Consider the following 18,692-nt stretch of genomic DNA (forward strand, 5'->3'; position numbering starts at 1 on the left):
AAAGAAGTTCTGAAAGTGCTGTGGAAAAAGTTGATGAACAGGCAACTTGAAGCTACGTCCTGGATATCCAGAATAATGAACTGGGGGCTCTGTGTGTGTGCAGCTTTCCATGGAAAAGGCTGTTGCCCCTCCAAAGGAAAGAGAAGGCTGCAGCCACCAGTACTAAGCAGAAAAAGACGTATTTATCAGCAGTGTTAGCGGTACAGGAACGACAACCCCTTCTGTTCCTCCTTCCCATCAGACCCAGAGACGACGGCCTCCGGCTCTGCCTGATGCTGTGTAAGCACCAGAGGCCAATGGATCCTGGATCAGCTGGGAAAAGTGTTCAGAGAACAGGGCAAAAAGTGACACTCATCCTCTGATGGCTGCCTTGTTAGGTAAATTGCTCTATTTTTGTCATCTATTTGATCTTCATCACCCTACAGGTGATCCAGTTACAGATGGAGACACTTGTTCTTTTGTTTGCGTTGTTGGTTGTGGTTTTTTTCCCCAGCTACGATATGCAAAATTGTTCCAGCCTCGTACCAATTATCCACAACAAAGGATTATTATTATTATGCCTGAGGTTGTACCTAGAGATTTAGAGTGCTGGCCTACAAAATGGCTGACATCCACTCATTTTTATTTCCTGCAGGAAGAGAGCAGTGCTGCCTCATTTCCGTAGCCGCTTCCCCATTATTTCCACATTCAGTTAAAGAGATTAATAGCAATCCAGAAAGCTCTTTACCATTTAGGCCCTGCCTGTCTGTGAGGGGCAGGACGGGCTGCAGCCGAGGACAGCAAGGTTCATCTGGGGACCTGGGCTGCCATGGCTCGGTCTCGCTGGGCTGCGGTTCACGAAAGCAGAGGAAAACCCCTCCGTCTGATGGGAGCCGTCCTGCGGCTGCACAGCGATCCCAGAGGCACCCTGGCTTTGCTTTGACTAATGCCAGCCTGCGTACGTTACAGCAAAGGCAGCCCCTTCCCCCCGTGACGCTCCTGACACTAGCAAAACATAGGAACGAGCCCGCTTGGCGTCTCAGCGCTGCTGGTTTATGGCTGATGGCAACCTCTTTCCCTTTTTTTTTTAAATAGCACTTGTCTGGGAAATGGTTTCTCATTCTCCCCTCGTGCAGCGGGCTGGTCAGTCAACCTCTGCAAGGCACTTCCAGAGGATGATTTTTCACTCTAGGTCTGCCAACCTTCCCCGCACACCGCAGGCGCTGCACATTCGCTGGAGCAGGAGCAGATGGGGGGAAACTTCACTTGGGTAGGGAAATGTGATTTTGGCATTTTCCCCTCACCACAAAAAAGACATTGAGGTGCCGGAGGGTGTCCAGAGAAGGGCAACAAAGCTGTGAAAGGTCTAGAGAGTAAGCCTTATGAGGAGCAGGTGGGGGAGCTGGGGTTGTTTAGCCTGGAGAAAAGGAGGCTGAGGGGAGACCTTATGGCTCTCTACAACTACCTGAAAGGAGGCTGTAGCCAGGTGAAGGTCAGCCGCTTCTCCCAACTGACACAACAAGAGGAAATGGCCTCAAGTAGTGCCGGGGGAGGTTTAGATTGGATATTAGGAAAAAAAATCTTCACCGAAACGTTTGTCAAGCACCGGAACGGGCTGCCCAGGGAAGCGGTTGAGTCACCATCTCTGGAGGTGTTTCACAGACGTGTAGATGCGGCACTTCGGGAGGTGGTTCGGTGGTGGCCGTGGCAGCGCTGGGCGGATGGCTGGACTCAGTGAGGTCCCCTCCAACCCGGATGGCTCCAAGCTCCTACAAGGCGGCGGGTTGCCGGCGCTGGCTTGAGCCCAGCGATGGGAAATGCCTCCCACCCGCCTCACCCCCCTCTGCCTGCCCACCCGCCCGCCCGCCCGCACGGCCCCGCAGCTCCTCCAGGAGGTAATAAAAGCTTCCCCCCGCCGCGCTGGCGGGTGTCCGAGAGGTGCGGGGGGAGTGCGGGGGGGGTCCCTCCGCCCCCACCCCACCGCCTGCCGTCACGCAACCCCTGTCTCGGCGATGACGCCGTGAAGCGCACCGCGTGCCTCGATGACGGCGTCGCGCCGACATAAACGCCTCAACGGCAAAGCGTTTCTCCTTCTCGCCAGGGGCTCCGCAGGCCGGCAGGCGCCTCCCGCTTCCCGCACAGGGCCCGGCGGGCCCCGTCCGAGAGCGGCCGGGGAGGGGAAGGGGGCGGGGGGCGCCCGTTCCGGTTCGTGTCTCGGTCACCGAAACCCCCGGCTGGGGCGGGGGTCCCTTCCCCGGGGAGGGGGGGAGCGCGCAGGGGGCCGGAGGGGCCTCCGCCGCCCCGGGACCAGCAGCGGTTCCGGCCGGGGCGCGCGCTGCCGCCGGCGCGGGGCGGTGGGCGGGGCCGGGCGGCTCGCGGGGCGCCCGCCGCCTTTTTTACAAGTGTTGCGTACCCTTTGGGGAAGGGGCGCGCTGATTGGCTGGGGGCCTCGCCGGTGACATCAGCCGGCTCACTTCCCATTGGCCGGCCCGTTGCTGGGACCCGAGGCCTTCCAGGGAGGCACTTAACCCCTTCGGCGCCGACCCGGCCCGCATCCCCCGCGGCCTCCGCTGCCCGCGCCGCGGCCCCGGGCGCCGCCGACCCAGCTGGGGAGAGGTGCGGGGCGGGAGGGAGAGGCGGCGCCGCCGGGGAGGCGGGAGGAAGGGGGAGAAGGAGGGAGAGAGCGCGGCGGCGTTGCCCTTTTAAGCGGGCGCGGCGGGGCGCCCGGAGTAGCACGCGGCCTGGGGAGGGAGCGCGGGGATTGGCTGGGCGGCCGGCGGGCGGACACACCCCCTCCAGCAACGGGGCGCTGTGAGTGGCGGGGGGAGAAGGTAAACAGAACCGGCCGGCCCTGCCCGCTGACCAATCGGGGGGGCGGGAGGGGGCTCCGAACCTTTGACGTGATGGGACTCGGCGCGGCCGTCCCCGGGCAGGAGCACGCGGGCGGCGCGCGGCGCGGGGGGCGCGCGGCGGGCGGTCTCCTCTCCCCCGGCCCCCGCGCCGGAGCCGGGACCGGAGCCGCGGCCGGAGCCGGGCGGGCGGAGGGCGGCACTCCCCCCCGCCGGCTGCGCGCCGCCCCCGGGGGGCGGCGGTGAGGGACGCTGCCCGGCGCCCCGCTATTTATTTCACACACCCACACACACACGCGCATACACACACACACACCCACACCCACCCGCACCCAGCCCCCGGGCTCCTCCGCGGGCGGGCCATGGCTGGCGGCGGCGCGGCTGGCCCGGAGGGCGCGCACTGAGGGCGCTCGCAGCCGCCGCCGCCCCCCCAGCACACAGGCAGGCACGCAGACACACACACACACCCCCACACACCCACCCCCGGTCGTCGGGGCGCGGCCGCAGCATGTCGGCCGTCGCCTACGTGGACTTCGTGGCGGCCCAGTGCCTGGTCTCCATCTCCAACCGCTCCGCCGTGCCCGAGGCGGCCCGGCTGAAGGTGCCCGGCGAGGGGGAGGCGGCCCGCGAGCTTCGCGACCCCCGCGACGCCTGGAAGGACTACTGCGCCCTGCTGGCCATCGCCAAGAGCCTGCTGGAGCTGAACAAGTACCGGCCGCTGCCCGCCCCCTCCGTCTGCAGCGACAGCGTGGAGAGCCCCGACGAGGACGCCGGCTCCGACAGCGACGCGGCCACCGAGCCGGGCTCCAGCCCGCCCCGCAGCCCGCCGCCGGGGCCGCCCCCCCGCCTGCGCGCCGCCGGGGCCGCCCCCAAGGGGAAGCTGGCGGCCGAGAAGCGGCACAAGTGCCCCTACAGCGGCTGCGGCAAGGTCTACGGCAAGTCCTCCCACCTCAAGGCGCACTACCGGGTGCACACAGGTCAGCGGCGGCGGCGGGAGGAGGGAGGCGGGAGGGGGGAGCCAGCGAGCGAGAGCTTGTCCTCGGATGAACCCGCCCGGCGGCGCGCCCGGCGGCCCTGCGCGCCCCCGCCGCCCTGCCTTTCCGCTCTAGGCTGGTTCTTTTTTTTGGGGGGGGGGGTGGGGGGTGGGTGGGTTTGGTTTTTTGGGTTTTTTTTCCTTTTATTTTTTTCTCCTTTTTCTCCTCTCTCCTTTTTTTTTTTTTTTTTTTTTTTCCTCCCATCCCCTTTCCACCCGGAGAGCGGTGCTCCGGGTCCGGCGGCAGCGGGCGGCTGCCACGGGCGGGGCTGCGGCAGCGCCCTCCCGCCGCGCACCGCCTGCCCCGGCCGGGGGAGTGACCGCCCGACACCCGCCGGGCGGCCGTCGGGGGGGCGCTTGGGGCGGGACGGGACGAACTTGGCGTGTCCGGAGGGCGCCCCGGGGTTGGGGGGGGGGGGGAAGGGGTGGGGGGGGGGGGGAAGGGGTGGGGTGGGGTGTCGCCGAGCGCTGTCGGGGCGCCGGTGAGGAATTCACCGGGGCGGCGGGAACGGGGTTTGTCCCGCCGGTGTGGGACGGGCAGCGGGGCGGAACGGGGCACATACTCCTCCCCGGACGAGCCGCGGGCAGGACGGCCCCACCGCGCTGCCCGCCGCCGCCGGAGACGGCGTTTCGCCCTGCGGTCGCAGAGCCGCCTGTGCCCCCCTACTTCGTTGGACGGGGGCTGGACGCCGCGGTGTCGGGGCAGGGAGGGGGCGGCGACACACACACACGCGCGCGCGCGCGAAGGGACTCCGCAGGCTGGGGTGGGGGGGAAACCCGGGGAGCCCATCACCCAAAGGCGGCTGTCAGCCCCGCCGGCTCCCGGGGCACCGCCGGGGAGGGGTTCGCTCCCCGAGCCGTGCCGGGGCAGGGGACCCTGCCTCTGCCCTGCCCTGGCCGTAGGGGTTATCGCCACCCGGCCGTGGGGTGCTCCCCGGGGGGGTGGGGGGGAAGCTCGGCTCAGCGGGGGGCCGGCGCCCACCCCAACCCCAACGCCCCCCCCCCTCCGGTTCCCGTCGGCTGTGGAGGGTGTGGCAACATGGAAACCTGGGGATAAAAAAAAAAAAAAAAATGGTATCTGCTGCAGCGGTTCGTACTTCCTCCGTCTCTGCCCAGGAGCCGAGGGGACAGCCATTGTAGACTTTTTTGTTTGTTTGGTGGGGCTTGTTTGGTTTTTTTTGTTTGTTTGTTTTTAGGCTCTCCAGTGCAAGTGTCTGAATAAAAGCCTTGACGCGTCCGGTTCTGGGTTGGGGTCACAGTGCAGTCACAAGGCTGCTTAAAAATGGCCCGAAGTTACAAGGGTTGTGTGCGAGTATGGAGAGGAGTGGATCAAAGGAGACAAAAAACGCTGCCAAAAAAACTTATTTCACATCCGTTCTGTAGGTGGTGGTTCTTTTCCTGGGTTTTTGTTCATTAGCAGTGGTGGTCAGGGGTGAAGTACAAAAGGAGTTTATCAGCCGAGGAGCCCACTGTAAGGCATCACTGTAGTGTTTCAACCCAGCCTGGGTCGGGTATGGCCATGTCTGAGCCCCAGTGAAACAAACCCATCCCTCTGGCACGCCTGGGCGTCCTACGGGCACTGCAGAGGAGGAGACCTGGTGCTGGTTGCCTACCTGTGCCCTGCTGGCAGATCTGCTGGGCGCTTAGCTTGGGAGATGGAGGGGGAGGAGGAGGATTACTGGATGTGGCTCAGGGGTGAGCTCTGCAGCTAGGCGGTTAAGACTGTCTCTGTGCGCCGGGAAAGAGGATGGTCAGTGGTGACCCCGTACTGACCTCAGGACCGGTGCCAAGGGCTGTTGTGTTACCGGCTCAGAGACTGCAGCTCTGATGCTCTTTTGGAGGCTGGATATCACTGATGCCTTGCAAAATGTTGGCTCACGCGTGGCGAGGAAAATGGGTTAGCATCGCTTCCACTTAGTACCCCATGCTGAGATATCCACCCCGACGCAGAAACCCAAATAGGCATCGGCTGGGGTAGCGTTCTGGGTGATGACATGTAAATTAACGTACTGTACAACCCACACGGCTTGCTGTAAGCAGTAGTGTTATAATAACTATCTCCTGCAGTGGCGTGAGGTTTAGCGTGTGCTGCTCACGAGTGGGAGGCCTTAGCTCGAGGTATATGAGGTGTTTGACTCAGACGTGCTGATATACCATCACAGTAGTTCTGTGTGATTAAAACCACTATAGACATCCAGCAGTAATGAACTTTCAGAGCTTCCTAATGTGAACAGTTAATTGTAGCTAACTGAAATGCTAAACGATACTGCTAATGTTAATTATTTTTATAGATGGCAGAACAATTCCTTAGCAACAGTGGGATTCAATGGGACCTCTGAAGTTATTCATAACTGTGTATTGCAGAGCATTAATGCTCCCTCCTTAGTACCGTTTTCTTTCCTTCCCCCCCCCCAATAATTTCTCTCTCGCATATCTGAGCCTTTTGAATCACTTTAATCTACCTGCCATTTTTCATCAGGCCACCAACTGGATTTGTTGCCGCTGTGTAGCCTGCAGTGGAAGTAGGTACACAGCCTCCAGTAGAAACTTCCTGGTCTTAAATTTTTAATATTTAACCCCAGTCTCTTTGTCTTGGAAAGTGGCTTTAGGATTTCCGTTCACACCTGTGGGCTGGCTTGCAGCCACAGCTCTCTTTACTCATGGATACTAACCAAGCAAGTTGGAAAGCTCTAGGTACTGCTTCATGCTGAGTGACGGTGGGAATCTAAAAACTCACCAGACCATCTTTGGTAAGCTAATGCAAAGCAAGAAATGAAATACCAAATCAAGGTGGAGGAGTGGAAGACCAGACTTGATGCTCAGAGGTTAGAGGTCTGTATGTTATTAATGGTTCTTTAAACTTGTTGGTTCAAAGGCCTTCTATATTTCAGGGGCTAAAAACATCTGTATAACTGTTTGCTTGAAGATTGGGCCTTTGATGATGACTCTGTTTCAAACTCCAGAAGACCTGAATTAGCCATCCATCAGAAATTGTCTTCTGCGTTGATCTTGACAGAAAAAGGTCAGTGGGTGGCACTGCACATCCTACTTGTGCAAACACCCCCCTTGCTTGTGCCGCCAATCCCACTGAACTCAGCATGATTTAGACCAGGATTTGTAGGAGGAGGCCAAGGAAGTCTGAACTCTGCTCCTTCCTGGGGGGATAGTCCTTTGATTCCTCCCCAGGCCTCTGGTGCTTCTGTGATATGATCAGGCACTTCTTCATTCTGTCATGCCTGTGTACCTCCACTCAAAACGCATTAACTTGCAAAGGCCTGGGGATACAAGGACAAGTACGTTGCTGAAACTGAACTATTGCATCCTCTGCCCCTTCACTACCATCCAAAAGTAACTTGGAGTTTATTATTTAAGTTCTGGTGTCTCGAGCCGGAAGAGCATTACAGGTAAGGTTGTTCTGCAGGAGCTGTTTCCAGTAGCATCTGAGGTACATGGCGCTTGGTGTAGGAGAGGGAAGACGGCATTATCCCTGACGGCTCACAAACCAAAACCCGTGTCTCGGGAAGGCAGGTGGAGGGATAGCTCTACAACGTTGACCATACCTTAGGTTTCCCCATCCCTTACGGGATGGTGTTATGGGAGTATAGGTCACATCAGCCCCGCTGAAGTTTGGCGGTGGCAGGAGGGATTATAAGTGGTGTGTCTGCTTGGGAGTCTTGAGCACTGACATGGTGTGACCAAGTCTTGCAGACTTTCCCTTCAGAGCATAGAAAAAGGCCTGGCAAGATGCATCAGCAAGACGTGCAGGAGACGTGAGCCCTGGAAGCAGTGCGGAGGTCAGGAGAAAGCAGGGGACTCTGCTGACCAAGAAAATGACAAGGAATGGCAGATATGCAGAGAATTACGTTGAAGATGCACAGTCATCTCTACTTGGGTAGTTTCAGAGATTTGACTGTGACCGGTAACGTGTAGAGTTACTATTACTGTCAAAGGGGTTGGGGGCAGAGGGTTGTGCAGGGCAGAGGGTTCCCAGGGAAAATGAAGGCATAGGAGAACAAACAAGCAATCTCGGTCAGGAGGCCAAGTCAGAGAGCAGGGGGCAAAGGGCAATAGACCAGCAGGGAGAGAAACTGGCAGGGGAAACAAACTTTAAGGGATGTGCATTTGCTATGGTGGTGTGAATGTAACCCAGCTAAAGGGCACGTGGCTGCTGAGAGCAGATCCTCCTGGTCAGGAAAAAGGGACAGAGAAGACTAATGCTAGTTTGTGAGACGCCTTCCCATACAGAACCTGTAGGAATTTACTCGCCGGAGGAGGCAAATCCCAGATGCTTCTCAATACGTGGTGCTGTGGATCAATGGGAAGCTCACGTCTGCATCAGGTACTCTTAATTTAGACACACAAAACCCAAATGTGTGTAACGTTCTCCCTTTTCAGCCCAACTGCATCATTGTGTAGAGTGGGTTCAAACTATACCAAGAGTTTTGTTACATTGGGTATCTGATGCACCCTTGAGCTCTCCTGGCGTTTGGCTCTCACTGATGTTTGGTAGCTGGATTGTGGGCAGAGGCATGGACTTGTAGGTTGGAGGTCTGCGTGGTGAAGCTGAGGAGCATTTCTGGTAGAAAGGAAAGATAAGTGCTGCAGATGCCTAGTGTTGCAGTCCATAGGTACCATGGCATCAATCCAGCCCCTGCATCAGTTTTGTTTTGACTGTGCTGCTGTGGTTTTTGTGTTCTAGATTATCATTAGCTCGACAGACTGTACAGATGTTGGTATGTTGACAATCCTCTGCTCGCTGGGAGCTTTTTTGGGTATTTTGTGGGAGCATAATCTGAAATTTAGCATTTTAAGCCCTCTTATCCAGCTCATGCGATGTTGCTTTGCCAGATCCTTTAGAATAAGACCGAAGAGCAGAAAGTGGAGCCAGCAGGACATTTTCTGCTAATTTCAGTCCTCCATCTGAAACACCAGTTCTCAAGGGTTAACACAAATGTGCAAATTGCTGGAGTTCTAATGGGCATGTTTCCAGGTCTTGAAGAAACACGATCATACTGACCAGAAGCCTTGCCAGCAGAGTAAGGTAAGCAAAAATCCTCAAGATCAAGTTCAGTGTTGCCTGACTCCCAGGTTTTTTTGGTTTATTTTTTTTCTGTTAAAAATAAAAGCATTAAGCAGGTGTATGTGTCGCAGCAGGAAGGCACTCTGGAAAGGTTTGTACGTTGAGTCAATGTTAAGAAGTGCGCATGTAGGACAGAAGCAGTGGACCAGCGTCACCCAGAAGAGTGCGACTCCTGTTTCCAGCTGGATGTTATTGCAAATGCAGCTCTACCAAGTTGCTACGTGCCTTTGTGCTGTGGCATTGCAGACCATGTTGGGGGTGTCACCTGCTCCTGTTGGCGTGTGTGTCTTGCAGCCCCAGCAGCTGGGATCCCTGTGGGAATGATCGTGCCCCTCCGTCGCTGCTGTGCTGTTGTAGCCTCGCACAGCTCCCAAACCTGCAGCTGGAAGAGCAGGGAGGGGCCAAGCGAAGATGAAACAGCCAAAGTCTGGGGTAGTGACGGCAAAGCACACTTCAGGCAGCATTTACTTGTGCTAGTGTGGCTCACCAGCTATATTCAAGTAACGATGACTGTGAATAGCCTGAGAGCACTCTATGAAGACCTTAAATTTGAGGGAAAAGTCCATTGAAATAAAACAAAAAATTACATTGTCTTTCTGAATGCACTTCCTCCTTCCCCTGTCAAAGCTGTTTACCCTTAGTGAGCATTTAATCACTCGGACAGGACAGGAGCCTAAACCCAGTGCTCTTTGATCCCAGGTAAGTGCCCTACACAAGCTAGGAGTTGGTCTCTCTCTGTTGCTCAGTTTATATTTAAGTATTACTGCAAAACAGAGAAAGTTCAAATGGAGATAAGGTAGGAAAGGAGAAGAGGTAGGAACTTGTCCCACCTACCCAAGAGTGTATTGCTGAGGGCAGACCTCTCAGCTACGAAAGCTTGGCCGTAACTCTGATGAGCTTTGGGGAGGTGTCCCCTCTCCCAGGTAGCTTCCCCAACTGACACATAGATATATAAGGAAGCACAGTCTCCCCCAAAGGCAGGCAGGGAGGGTTGTGAACTGGCAGAGAAGTTGTAAGGAAGTCCCTTGCATCTGATGCTGTGTCACGGGGAGGTGACAGCAGTCTGAGTCTTGTTGGGGTTTAGGCTCCCAGCAGCAGTGGGTGTTAGCAGGTGGTTTTGCATGTGGTCTTTTGAAAGAGACTCAAACACCTGCATGTGCAAGCAGCTGTTCAGTGGTGGTTCTGAGGATGTCCGAGCAGTCTAAATACTTGCTGAAAGTGGCATTTTAACACCCAAAACATCCTGTGGTGTTTAGTCCTGAGTGCTGGTGGAATAAACCCCTTGCTGCAACCTGTCCGTCCCGCTGCCTGTGCTGAGGCAGTGTCTGTTTGATCTGTTGCCAGACTGGGTGGCCACAGTTTAGGTGTTGCAGAAACCTTTGTTGAAGGCATGTGCTACCTCGCATCCTCACTGCTGATCTTGTTCTTGTGCTGTTTTGCACCAGCATCTATACCTTGTGGTTGCCACGTGCTTTAATAATTTCATTTTGGAATATTTCAGAAGACAAAAAGATCTGTTTGAAAGGCTTCCAGTCTTTCTGCCCAGAAGTGGATGCACAGATGTCAGTAAGATCCATCTTCACCAGAATATCTTGCATTTGGAGGCTCAGTCAAAAGCCCGTGTCCCATGGGAAATTGCTCATTCACGGTGTGAGGGGGGAAATTCAGATTGGGGCAGGGCGGGAAGTGAGAGAGACCCGGGATAGCAGCTGTTCTGTGGCAAGGAAGATAGCCTGCTTCTTTTTTTTTTTTTTTTTTTTTTCCCCTCCTGATAAGCTGGACCATGTTCTTGACATCCACCTACAGAATCTGTCATACTTCAGGAGACACTGAAACATGCGAGAGTGGTGGCTGAGTGGGATCACAGGGAAGGGAAAAAAACAAAAAAAAGTAGAAATGCTTATCATTGTCATCTAAGTCAAGGATTGTGATTCAGGGCCAGTTATTCCTAGGGTGCCAAGATCTCTTTGGAAATTTCAAGCTCCAGCAGGCATAGAGGTACAAGAAGATCTCGGAAGATGAAGGTGGGGATTAGATTCTCTCATTTGAGCCATGCAGAGCTGATTATGCCAGTCCTGTTTTGCCAAGTAGTTTTGCTCTCGCCTGATGGCAAGAGATGTCGCTATTTGGGCTGTTTGTATCTGGGGGCTTTCCCTTCTCCCTGTGTCCCATCAGCCGCTTCAGGTTTCTGGCAGGAGGGATCAGCCTTGCTGGGCTTCAGGGGAGGTGCCGCAGGTGGGGTGGACGTCCCTGCAGCAGGAGGTGCTGGCTACCTGTGCCATGCCAGCAGCTGGGCAGAGGGTGGGAGTCGCACACAAACACCACGTCCCAGAAGTCACACTCCAAAGCGTTCTTCAGTTTTGGTACTTAAAATAGTTGCTGCTGTGAATGCCAGGCAGCACAGTCCTACCGTGTGCTTGCTGGTCTCGTCTTTAATAACGTGTCAGTCAAAGGTGTCTGAATAGGTGTCCATTCATGCAGCTGTAGCTACGGTCCATTTGGCTTTCTAGTTAATGTGCGTCATTAGCATCATTTGACAGCAAACTGTTCTGCGTGGGCTAGTGCTGGTGCCAGGCTCAGGACCCGTGGCTTCCGTCAGCGAGGAAGACAGTGGGAGCCTAGCAAACTGTTCACCTTGGCCAAACTCCTGCCTACGCCAACAGCAATCTCTGAATGTCTTCTGTAAAGCCGGTGCTCAAACAATTTTAGTAATTCATGTAAAATCAGTACTTTATTCTGCCACAGAAGCCCAGTGTGCTCCAGTCTTAGTATGCGTCATATTATGCGCCAAGACAATTGCCCAAGTGTATGGTCATTGACTGTGTCTTCAGCTTTTTCAAACACAGCCTCTCCCCTCCCAGAAAAAGAAGTTACTCAGAACTTCTCTATCCCTTGGTTGTCCGAACGAATTCATCTTTGTTAAAGGCACCACGAACTGCAGCTCCTAACCTCAGTCATCCACATCTAAAGCAGCATTTTGTAGTGGGGAGGCAGATCAGGGTACCCGTACTACCTGTACTATTAACAAGTCTGCTAATGCCCGCTTGCTATTTTTTTTTTTTCAGAAATCCTTTCTACTCAAGACTACAAAGTAGGAAAATCTGCAATGTCCTCCTACGGTAGGGCAAAAAAGCTAAATAATTTACTGTCTATTCAGAATAAAATGGAAATGAAATGAAATAAAGTGGATCTGCCTAAGGTCATAAAAAGCAGCTTGGATACAGAGTTTAAACTTGCAGAGAAAGAAGAAACCACCATTTGTGGTAGAGGGTGGGAGAGGGAACAGGGAGAAAAGGTCAGGTGAAGCAAGAGAGCAAAGATCAAAAGAATCTGCAGTGGCCTTTATATCCATATGGGATTTAAAGCATGCCAGGGCTGCAGGAGCAGGAGTTCTTTAGACTCCAGAGAAGACCTGTGAAGAGCCACCATTAGCTTGTGCTCAGCATAAACTATGTCTCCCACTACATTCCTGGTGGCACACAGGACAGAGAATGGGAGTTCTGCAGACACACCTATTCCTATAACCTGTAAGTCAGCTTCTGTTTCACTTGTTACTTCTGTAAGCTGCCCTGGAGATATACATGCATTTTTTTAAAAGAAAATTATTTACATCTTGTTTCTCTTGTGTTCAGATCCTTTCAAACATAGTTTTAAGGGTCTGTGGTACACCATTGGCCGTTCCTTCATCTTTTGATGGAAATCCCATCGAAGGCATATTTTAAAGTGAGAGTAGCACACTGCTACCAAATTAAATAGCGTATAATAGCACCCCGTTTTGATGGTTCGTTCTGCGTGTTGCAGGCTTTAGCGTTACTACTCCCAAAACTAAAGGGGAGAAATCATATGGAAAAGATACTTCCTGACTGAGAGGTGGCACAGCAATCTTTATCTCCAGCTGGAGGCAGCACTAGCTTGCGTCGCAGCTCTGTCTGCCCTTGCCTGCCCAGCTGCACGGGAGCTGCAAGACCTCTTTGCTCTGTGGACTCTTCCCGCAAACACCTCCTCTGCTTTAAAAAAAAAAAAGACTGTGTCAAACGCAACCAGCGAGTGCAGCAACCGGCTTGGCTGGGCGGACCGTCGCCGCATGTCACCAGGCATCTCTGCCTTGCCTTAACAACCTCCTGGACGCACGCTCCGTCCCCGCTCTGCACCTATTAAATCCGTCACCGAGGCACAGTCCCTCTGGGCTGGTGTCACCAACTTTGTGACCCAGGGGAGCAGCAGATCTTCAGGCGTGGAGACAAGCCCTGAGGGCCTGGAAAAGCCTCCCTCCCCCTTGTCTCTCTGCACTGAGAAGTCTGGAGTTTAATGCGTCCTGGTGCCGGGGATTATGCCTGGCCTACTTTCATCTAGGCGCTTCCAAAGTGGCTGTGACAGCCTCTGCAGGCTTGTGTGGCCCAGGTGGTGGGGCTGCTCTTCACCACTCTACCCGGGGGCTCGGCGGCCGGTGCCGGTGGTGCCTCTCGTGCATCTGAGGCAGGGTGGCCGCTTGTCTCCGGCAGCGATCCCCGCTGCGCTCGCCATTCCGGTGAGCAGCTCTCGCCTCTGGAGCAGGGCATGCCTCTGCCATGGCAGGCTCCCCTGGCCTTCACTGCCAACCCCCCCCCGGCCGCTGAGCTGAGGGCTGGTTCCCCGGGGAGCCGGTGCCAAAGGTATGCAAGGGATCCTGAGCCAGCCCTGCCATTCCCCGGAGCCCCGTGGTTACGCTGCGTGACCCTGGCACGGGAAATGGGGGTGTGGGGTTGCGATGGTGGAAGTCACGCTGCTCTCATCGCGTTTCAGAGGGAATTCCAGTAACCAGACTCCATTTTGTCTTCCCATCTGCAATTCTGGGAAGGGGTGGGAGGAGGAGCCCAGTTTCTCCAGCACTATAGGGGGCCAGATTCAAAACACTGCTTTTAGGCACCTGGGTTGGATAATGCCATGGCTAAAACATCGATGCTGCACCCCAGAGACTCTGATCCTTGCTATCCAGCCTAGGAATCTGGTCTCCCTGTAGTACATTTAGGCACTTCTGCAGGCTGAAGAGCTGCCCTGGGGTAGATGGTTGGAAATGTGGTTTCTGGGGGTGGGGCAGGGTGCCCGAGGAGCAGCTCCCACCACGCTGGGGTGTAAGTGCCTGACACAGAGCCACATACTAGGCGCCTCCACACATGCAAGATGTATAGCACTTCTCCCACGTTCCCGGGGGGGGAGCTAGAAAGCTGCTCTGCACCTCCCACTGCTGCCTGCTTCCAGGAGCTGTGACAGAAACCGTGAGATAGATAGCAAAAGAGCAGTGCGAGTGAAACGCCTGCCTGGGATGCTGAGGGCGGGCGCTGGGCAGGATGGTGGGCACCGATGCGAGGGCTCTGTACGGCTGCTGGTGCTGCTCAGCCGGGAAGCTGCAGTCGTGGCCTTCACGCACGCGTGAGCCTACGTACTGTTTTAATTAATTTCTTTTATACAGGCGGTAGTTGTTCAGAAAGGCTTCCAGCCATGTCTGGAAGCGTACAGCGGGGAGCCAAGAAACCTGCTTATGGAAAAACAAAGTAGCCCTGGGTCAGGATGGCTGGCAGCTGTGCTTCCGCCGGGCTCAGGCACCAGGCTGGCTTGGCTCCCTCTGCATCCTTCTGCCCTTGCTGAGGACCAGCATCGCCGTGAGATGAGGGAAGGCATCGTTGGGTCAGCGGCCATGCCCGAGGGGCTGCTGTGACCCACACAGTCCTGCTCGTCTGCCTGCGCTGGCCGGTCTGGGATGGAGCAGCGGCCCCTCAGGGAGCACCGTATCAGTATTCAGAGCCTAAACCGTGAAAATGGCTGCGTTATTTAAGAGAGGCTGGCTAGGGCTTTCACGGCCTGTGGTGTAGCTACATCTCAGCTCAGCTGGTCCATCTTCATCCTCCTTAGCCTTTTGGATGCCATCGTTCAGTCCCCCCCCCAGCTCCCTTTGTCCTCCCTATAGCTCTGCCATACTTTCCACTGCTGCTTGTCCTCCTGGAATCTGGGCTGTTCGTTTGAGTCTTTAGCCTTTTGTTGCTGCTATTGTGTCTGGGGAGGACTCCAAGGCACACTTTCTTGTGAATGACTCCTTTTTTTGTGATCTGTAAATGTAGAGCTAGCTTGCCTGTTGTGCCAAACTTCACAATACCAAGAAATACTGGAGTTCTTGATTTTCTTTCCAGCTCTTCCAAGTTGGAAAACTCCTGGGATAGTTTTTATATTTCATGGTTCCCTATAAATAGCTGTCACAATAGCTGTCATTTATATTCTCTTCAGGAGACTTAAGAAAGGGAGTTAAGGCATCAAACTGCAGCAGTGCATGATGTCTGTGACTGAAAGCTTTCGTGTGAACTTAACCGCCTTTGCTTTCCATCTGTGCCATGGACTGGACGGTCAGGAAGCATCGGGTCTGTGCCTGTAGGCAAAGCCTGTGCGACCTGCAGAGGTGACCTGCAGGGATGTGGAGTGCCAGGAAGATGACAGTGAGTGCTGTTCAATCCTTGTTTTTAAAAGAAAAGGTGCAGTGTGGTTTAGGTTAAGGTGTTTGGTTCTCCACCGTCGTAGCAAAAATATATACTGATAGAGCTGTGAATAATGAAGTACATCCCGTCCTCAAATCAGCTAGGAGACTGAGAGGAGACCTTTACACTCTGGAACAGCTTGGATTTCTAGGAGAAGGGAGGAGAGGGGGGGACGTGACACTTGTCTCTGCAGCTGCAGTGGTTTTGCTCTATGTGTTTGCAGCCCCGAGGCTGCAGCGCTCGCCCCAGTCCCTCCCCGCTCAGTTCTCCCCAGGTTGAATGACTTGTCCTAGGTGAAAGATTTTTTGGGCTTCTTTTCTAACGGTTACAAATGATTTTATGCAGCAGAATGGAAGTGTCAGAGGAATAATACTGGCGGCTCCTTTCCCAAGCCGCCGTAGTGAGCCTGACATGAAAAACGTACAGGCACAGGCAGAGCTCATCTGTTGTTTTGACAGTCTTCGGGGTCATGTAAGGTTCTGCATCGGAGTGCAAGTTTCATGCGGTTGGAGGGTTTTTTGGCTTCTGCTGGAGGTGAGACTGAAACCTGATGAAGCGAGTCATCAACAACTCCGCAGACGCTGGCACCACGGCAGGAAACAAAAGCAGCTTTTTCCCCTCAGCAGCGTGTTCCCCGGCTCCTCGGCAAAGCTGGTACGTGCTGGCCTGCATTACCCCCCGCCCTCCCCTAAATCTTTTGTCATCCTTTCCTCCCTGCAGGTGAGCGTCCGTTCCCCTGCACATGGCCCGACTGCCTTAAAAAGTTCTCCCGCTCGGACGAGCTCACTCGGCACTACCGAACCCACACCGGTGAGAAGCAGTTTCGGTGCCCCCTCTGCGAGAAGCGCTTCATGCGGAGTGACCACCTGACAAAGCACGCCCGCCGCCACACCGAGTTTCACCCCAGCATGATCAAGCGATCCAAAAAGTCCAGCTCCAGCAGCTCCTTGTGAATGCGGGGCTGGCCCAGGGAGGGGAGCGGGGGTCAGGCAAGGTGCGGGCTGCGGTGCTGGAGCACGAGCATCCATCGTGCTGCCGGTTGCCCTCGCCATCCGAAAGCACATGTAGCCAACGTTCAAAAAAAAAAATAAAAAAAGTACTCTGTGCCCCACTCACTGTCCTCCACCTCCCTACCCTTCGCTGGGAAGAGAGGAATGGAGGAAGCAGATTGTGGGGTGAGAGGAGAGAGGGGATGTCCAGCAGAGGAGGTGACTGCCTCCTCTAATGCAAAGCATTGATGCTGGTGTACATACGTCTGACTGAATGGTCTGGCCTGTGCCACCACAGTAGTGTGACTCCAAGGTCTTTGTGATTGCTGTGTCATGAACATGTTTTGTTGAACAGTGTAATGCTGCTTGTATTTAGAGTTCGTCAAGTAAAACCACTTTCCGAGTCACATAAATAACTCTCAGATAAAAACTCCATAGCACATTGTAGAAGTGGGTTTACTTCTGTCTCAGAATGATCCTGCATTTAAAGAGACTGTTAAGAGAAACATTACATATGTTACTAATAGCATCTGATTGATATACTGAGATAAGGTGAATTTATACTCAAGAAGACCCATTCACGTAAAGGGGACTTTTTAATTTTTCTTTGTATTAACTATACTTTTGAATATAAGCTGCACTTTTCCAGTAAAAACATATATAATTCAAACAGTTACTTAAAGCAAAAAAAAAAAAAAAAAAAACAACGTACAACAGCTCAGTCATTTTTCTGACCATATGTGTATTTAGCTCTGTTACTCACTTACCTGGAAAAATACAAGTCAGCCTAGATAATGTGGTGGGGATGTGGGAGCAGAAGCATACGTCTCTCAATTGATCCTATACTTTTCATTTGTCAATAAATACAGTACTGTACTATAGAAATGCCACTAACAGTGCTTTATTCTGCTGTGTTTTGTTTGAACGGATGCATAACAGCAGCTACCATCTTTATAAACTGCTGCCTTTTTAAAGGTTTTTTCTCTTCCTACACTTGCCTTAAAGATTTATTCTCTTCATACCCTTGCCTAACTCCTGCCGAGTCCTCTGGGAGTTGTGTGCTTATGGAGAGAGTAGACCTTTCCTTAAGAGCACTCTGCTAATGGAGACAGCTGAAGTTATTGTAAGGAGCACTTCGGAAGGGCTCCTGTATCTCTTGATTGCTGTTTCTGTGTAGCCTATGGGGGGGAACCGTGAGCTAATTGGAAATTCGGCACGAAAGGTGTGTCATGATACTTCTTAACGACATAAGCTTCCCTTGGTACCTTGCGTTGTACCTGTGTCACACGTGGCACATCAAATAGTGATAAAGGCAATATTATTTTTATTTTAAAGCTACATTTTGCTCTTTAAGAGGAGCAAAAAGATCACTGAAGGAAAACTGGTGATCATTAGCTGAGCATTTCATCTTTTTTTACGTTAAAAGCGTGAACTGTAAGAAGTTACTGGTGAATTTTTTTTTTCCTCTCCCCAACTGCATATGGGGGGGGGGGGGTGTAATTCTGTTTACACATTCTTTTTCCAGGAACGTTCTTCTCCTGTTTGGATTTTACCCCTTCCTCCAGAAGAGGAAGGGGAGGTGCAGCCCTACTATAGAGACTTAGGGCCAAATTCATCTCGTGAGTAACCACACTGAAACCCAAAGTGTTTCCACTGCAGATGAATTTAGGTCATCTTGTAAAATTCTGTACATAAAAAAATCTTGTTAGTACACCTGCAATTACAGTATCTTATTGTTTACCTGATAAAAAGCTTGCTTCCTAGAAACAAACATAAAGAAAATGAACTCAGAGAGTAGAGTGTTTTCTTCTACAGTTGTATAAGGCTTTCAGCATTAGAAATCAGTTTGCATATAGTGTTTTTACCTGTGTAGTTCATGATAAATTCCGTCTATGTGAAGAGAACTGCTTTTAAGGCATTAGGGATATTGAGCAGTCTATGGAGTAAAAAAGGGATGTGTTTTCTTCAGTGAAGACATCAGGAAACCAAGCACACTTTCTACCTCCGTTTCAGCTTTTTGAAACATTTATTTTAGAAACCAAACTTTAATTTCTGGTGTCCAAATTGAGTCATAGGGACGTACGTTCTTCCTAATAAAAATAGGTAGCCTCAGTATTTCTATTGATCTAGAAATACAAAAATAATAATAATAAAAAAAAAGCGTTCTGCTTACCAGTACTGTTAATGCTGCCTTGTTGAGCAGGGTCAGGGCCAGGTGCAGCCCGGTGAGATTCAAAGGTGCATGCACATTCGTCTTCA

At 53.3% G+C, this 18,692-nt stretch overlaps 1 protein-coding gene across 1 annotated transcript; it reads left to right on the plus strand.

Annotated features, from left to right (window-relative positions):
* The first annotated feature begins 3,336 nt into the window (after positions 1–3,336).
* KLF9 (KLF transcription factor 9) lies at positions 3,337–17,117 on the plus strand. Its single transcript, XM_074166294.1, has 2 exons — positions 3,337–3,805; positions 16,165–17,117. Exons 1-2 carry the CDS (start codon positions 3,337–3,339, stop codon positions 16,395–16,397), a joined length of 702 nt encoding a protein of 233 aa, XP_074022395.1. The 3' UTR covers positions 16,398–17,117.
* The last annotated feature ends 1,575 nt before the right edge of the window (positions 17,118–18,692 follow it).

Source organism: Numenius arquata, chromosome Z, assembly GCF_964106895.1.
Source record: "Numenius arquata chromosome Z, bNumArq3.hap1.1, whole genome shotgun sequence".
Taxonomy (NCBI): Eukaryota; Metazoa; Chordata; class Aves; order Charadriiformes; family Scolopacidae; genus Numenius; species Numenius arquata.

Bases quoted from the DNA above. Each gene is read 5' to 3' on its own strand.
- KLF9 (XM_074166294.1), top strand. From the start codon at position 3,337: ATGTCGGCCGTCGCCTACGTGGACTTCGTGGCGGCCCAGTGCCTGGTC. The intron at 3,806-16,164 runs GTCAGCGGCGGC...TCCTCCCTGCAG, and splicing joins GCACTACCGGGTGCACACAG to GTGAGCGTCCGTTCCCCTGC.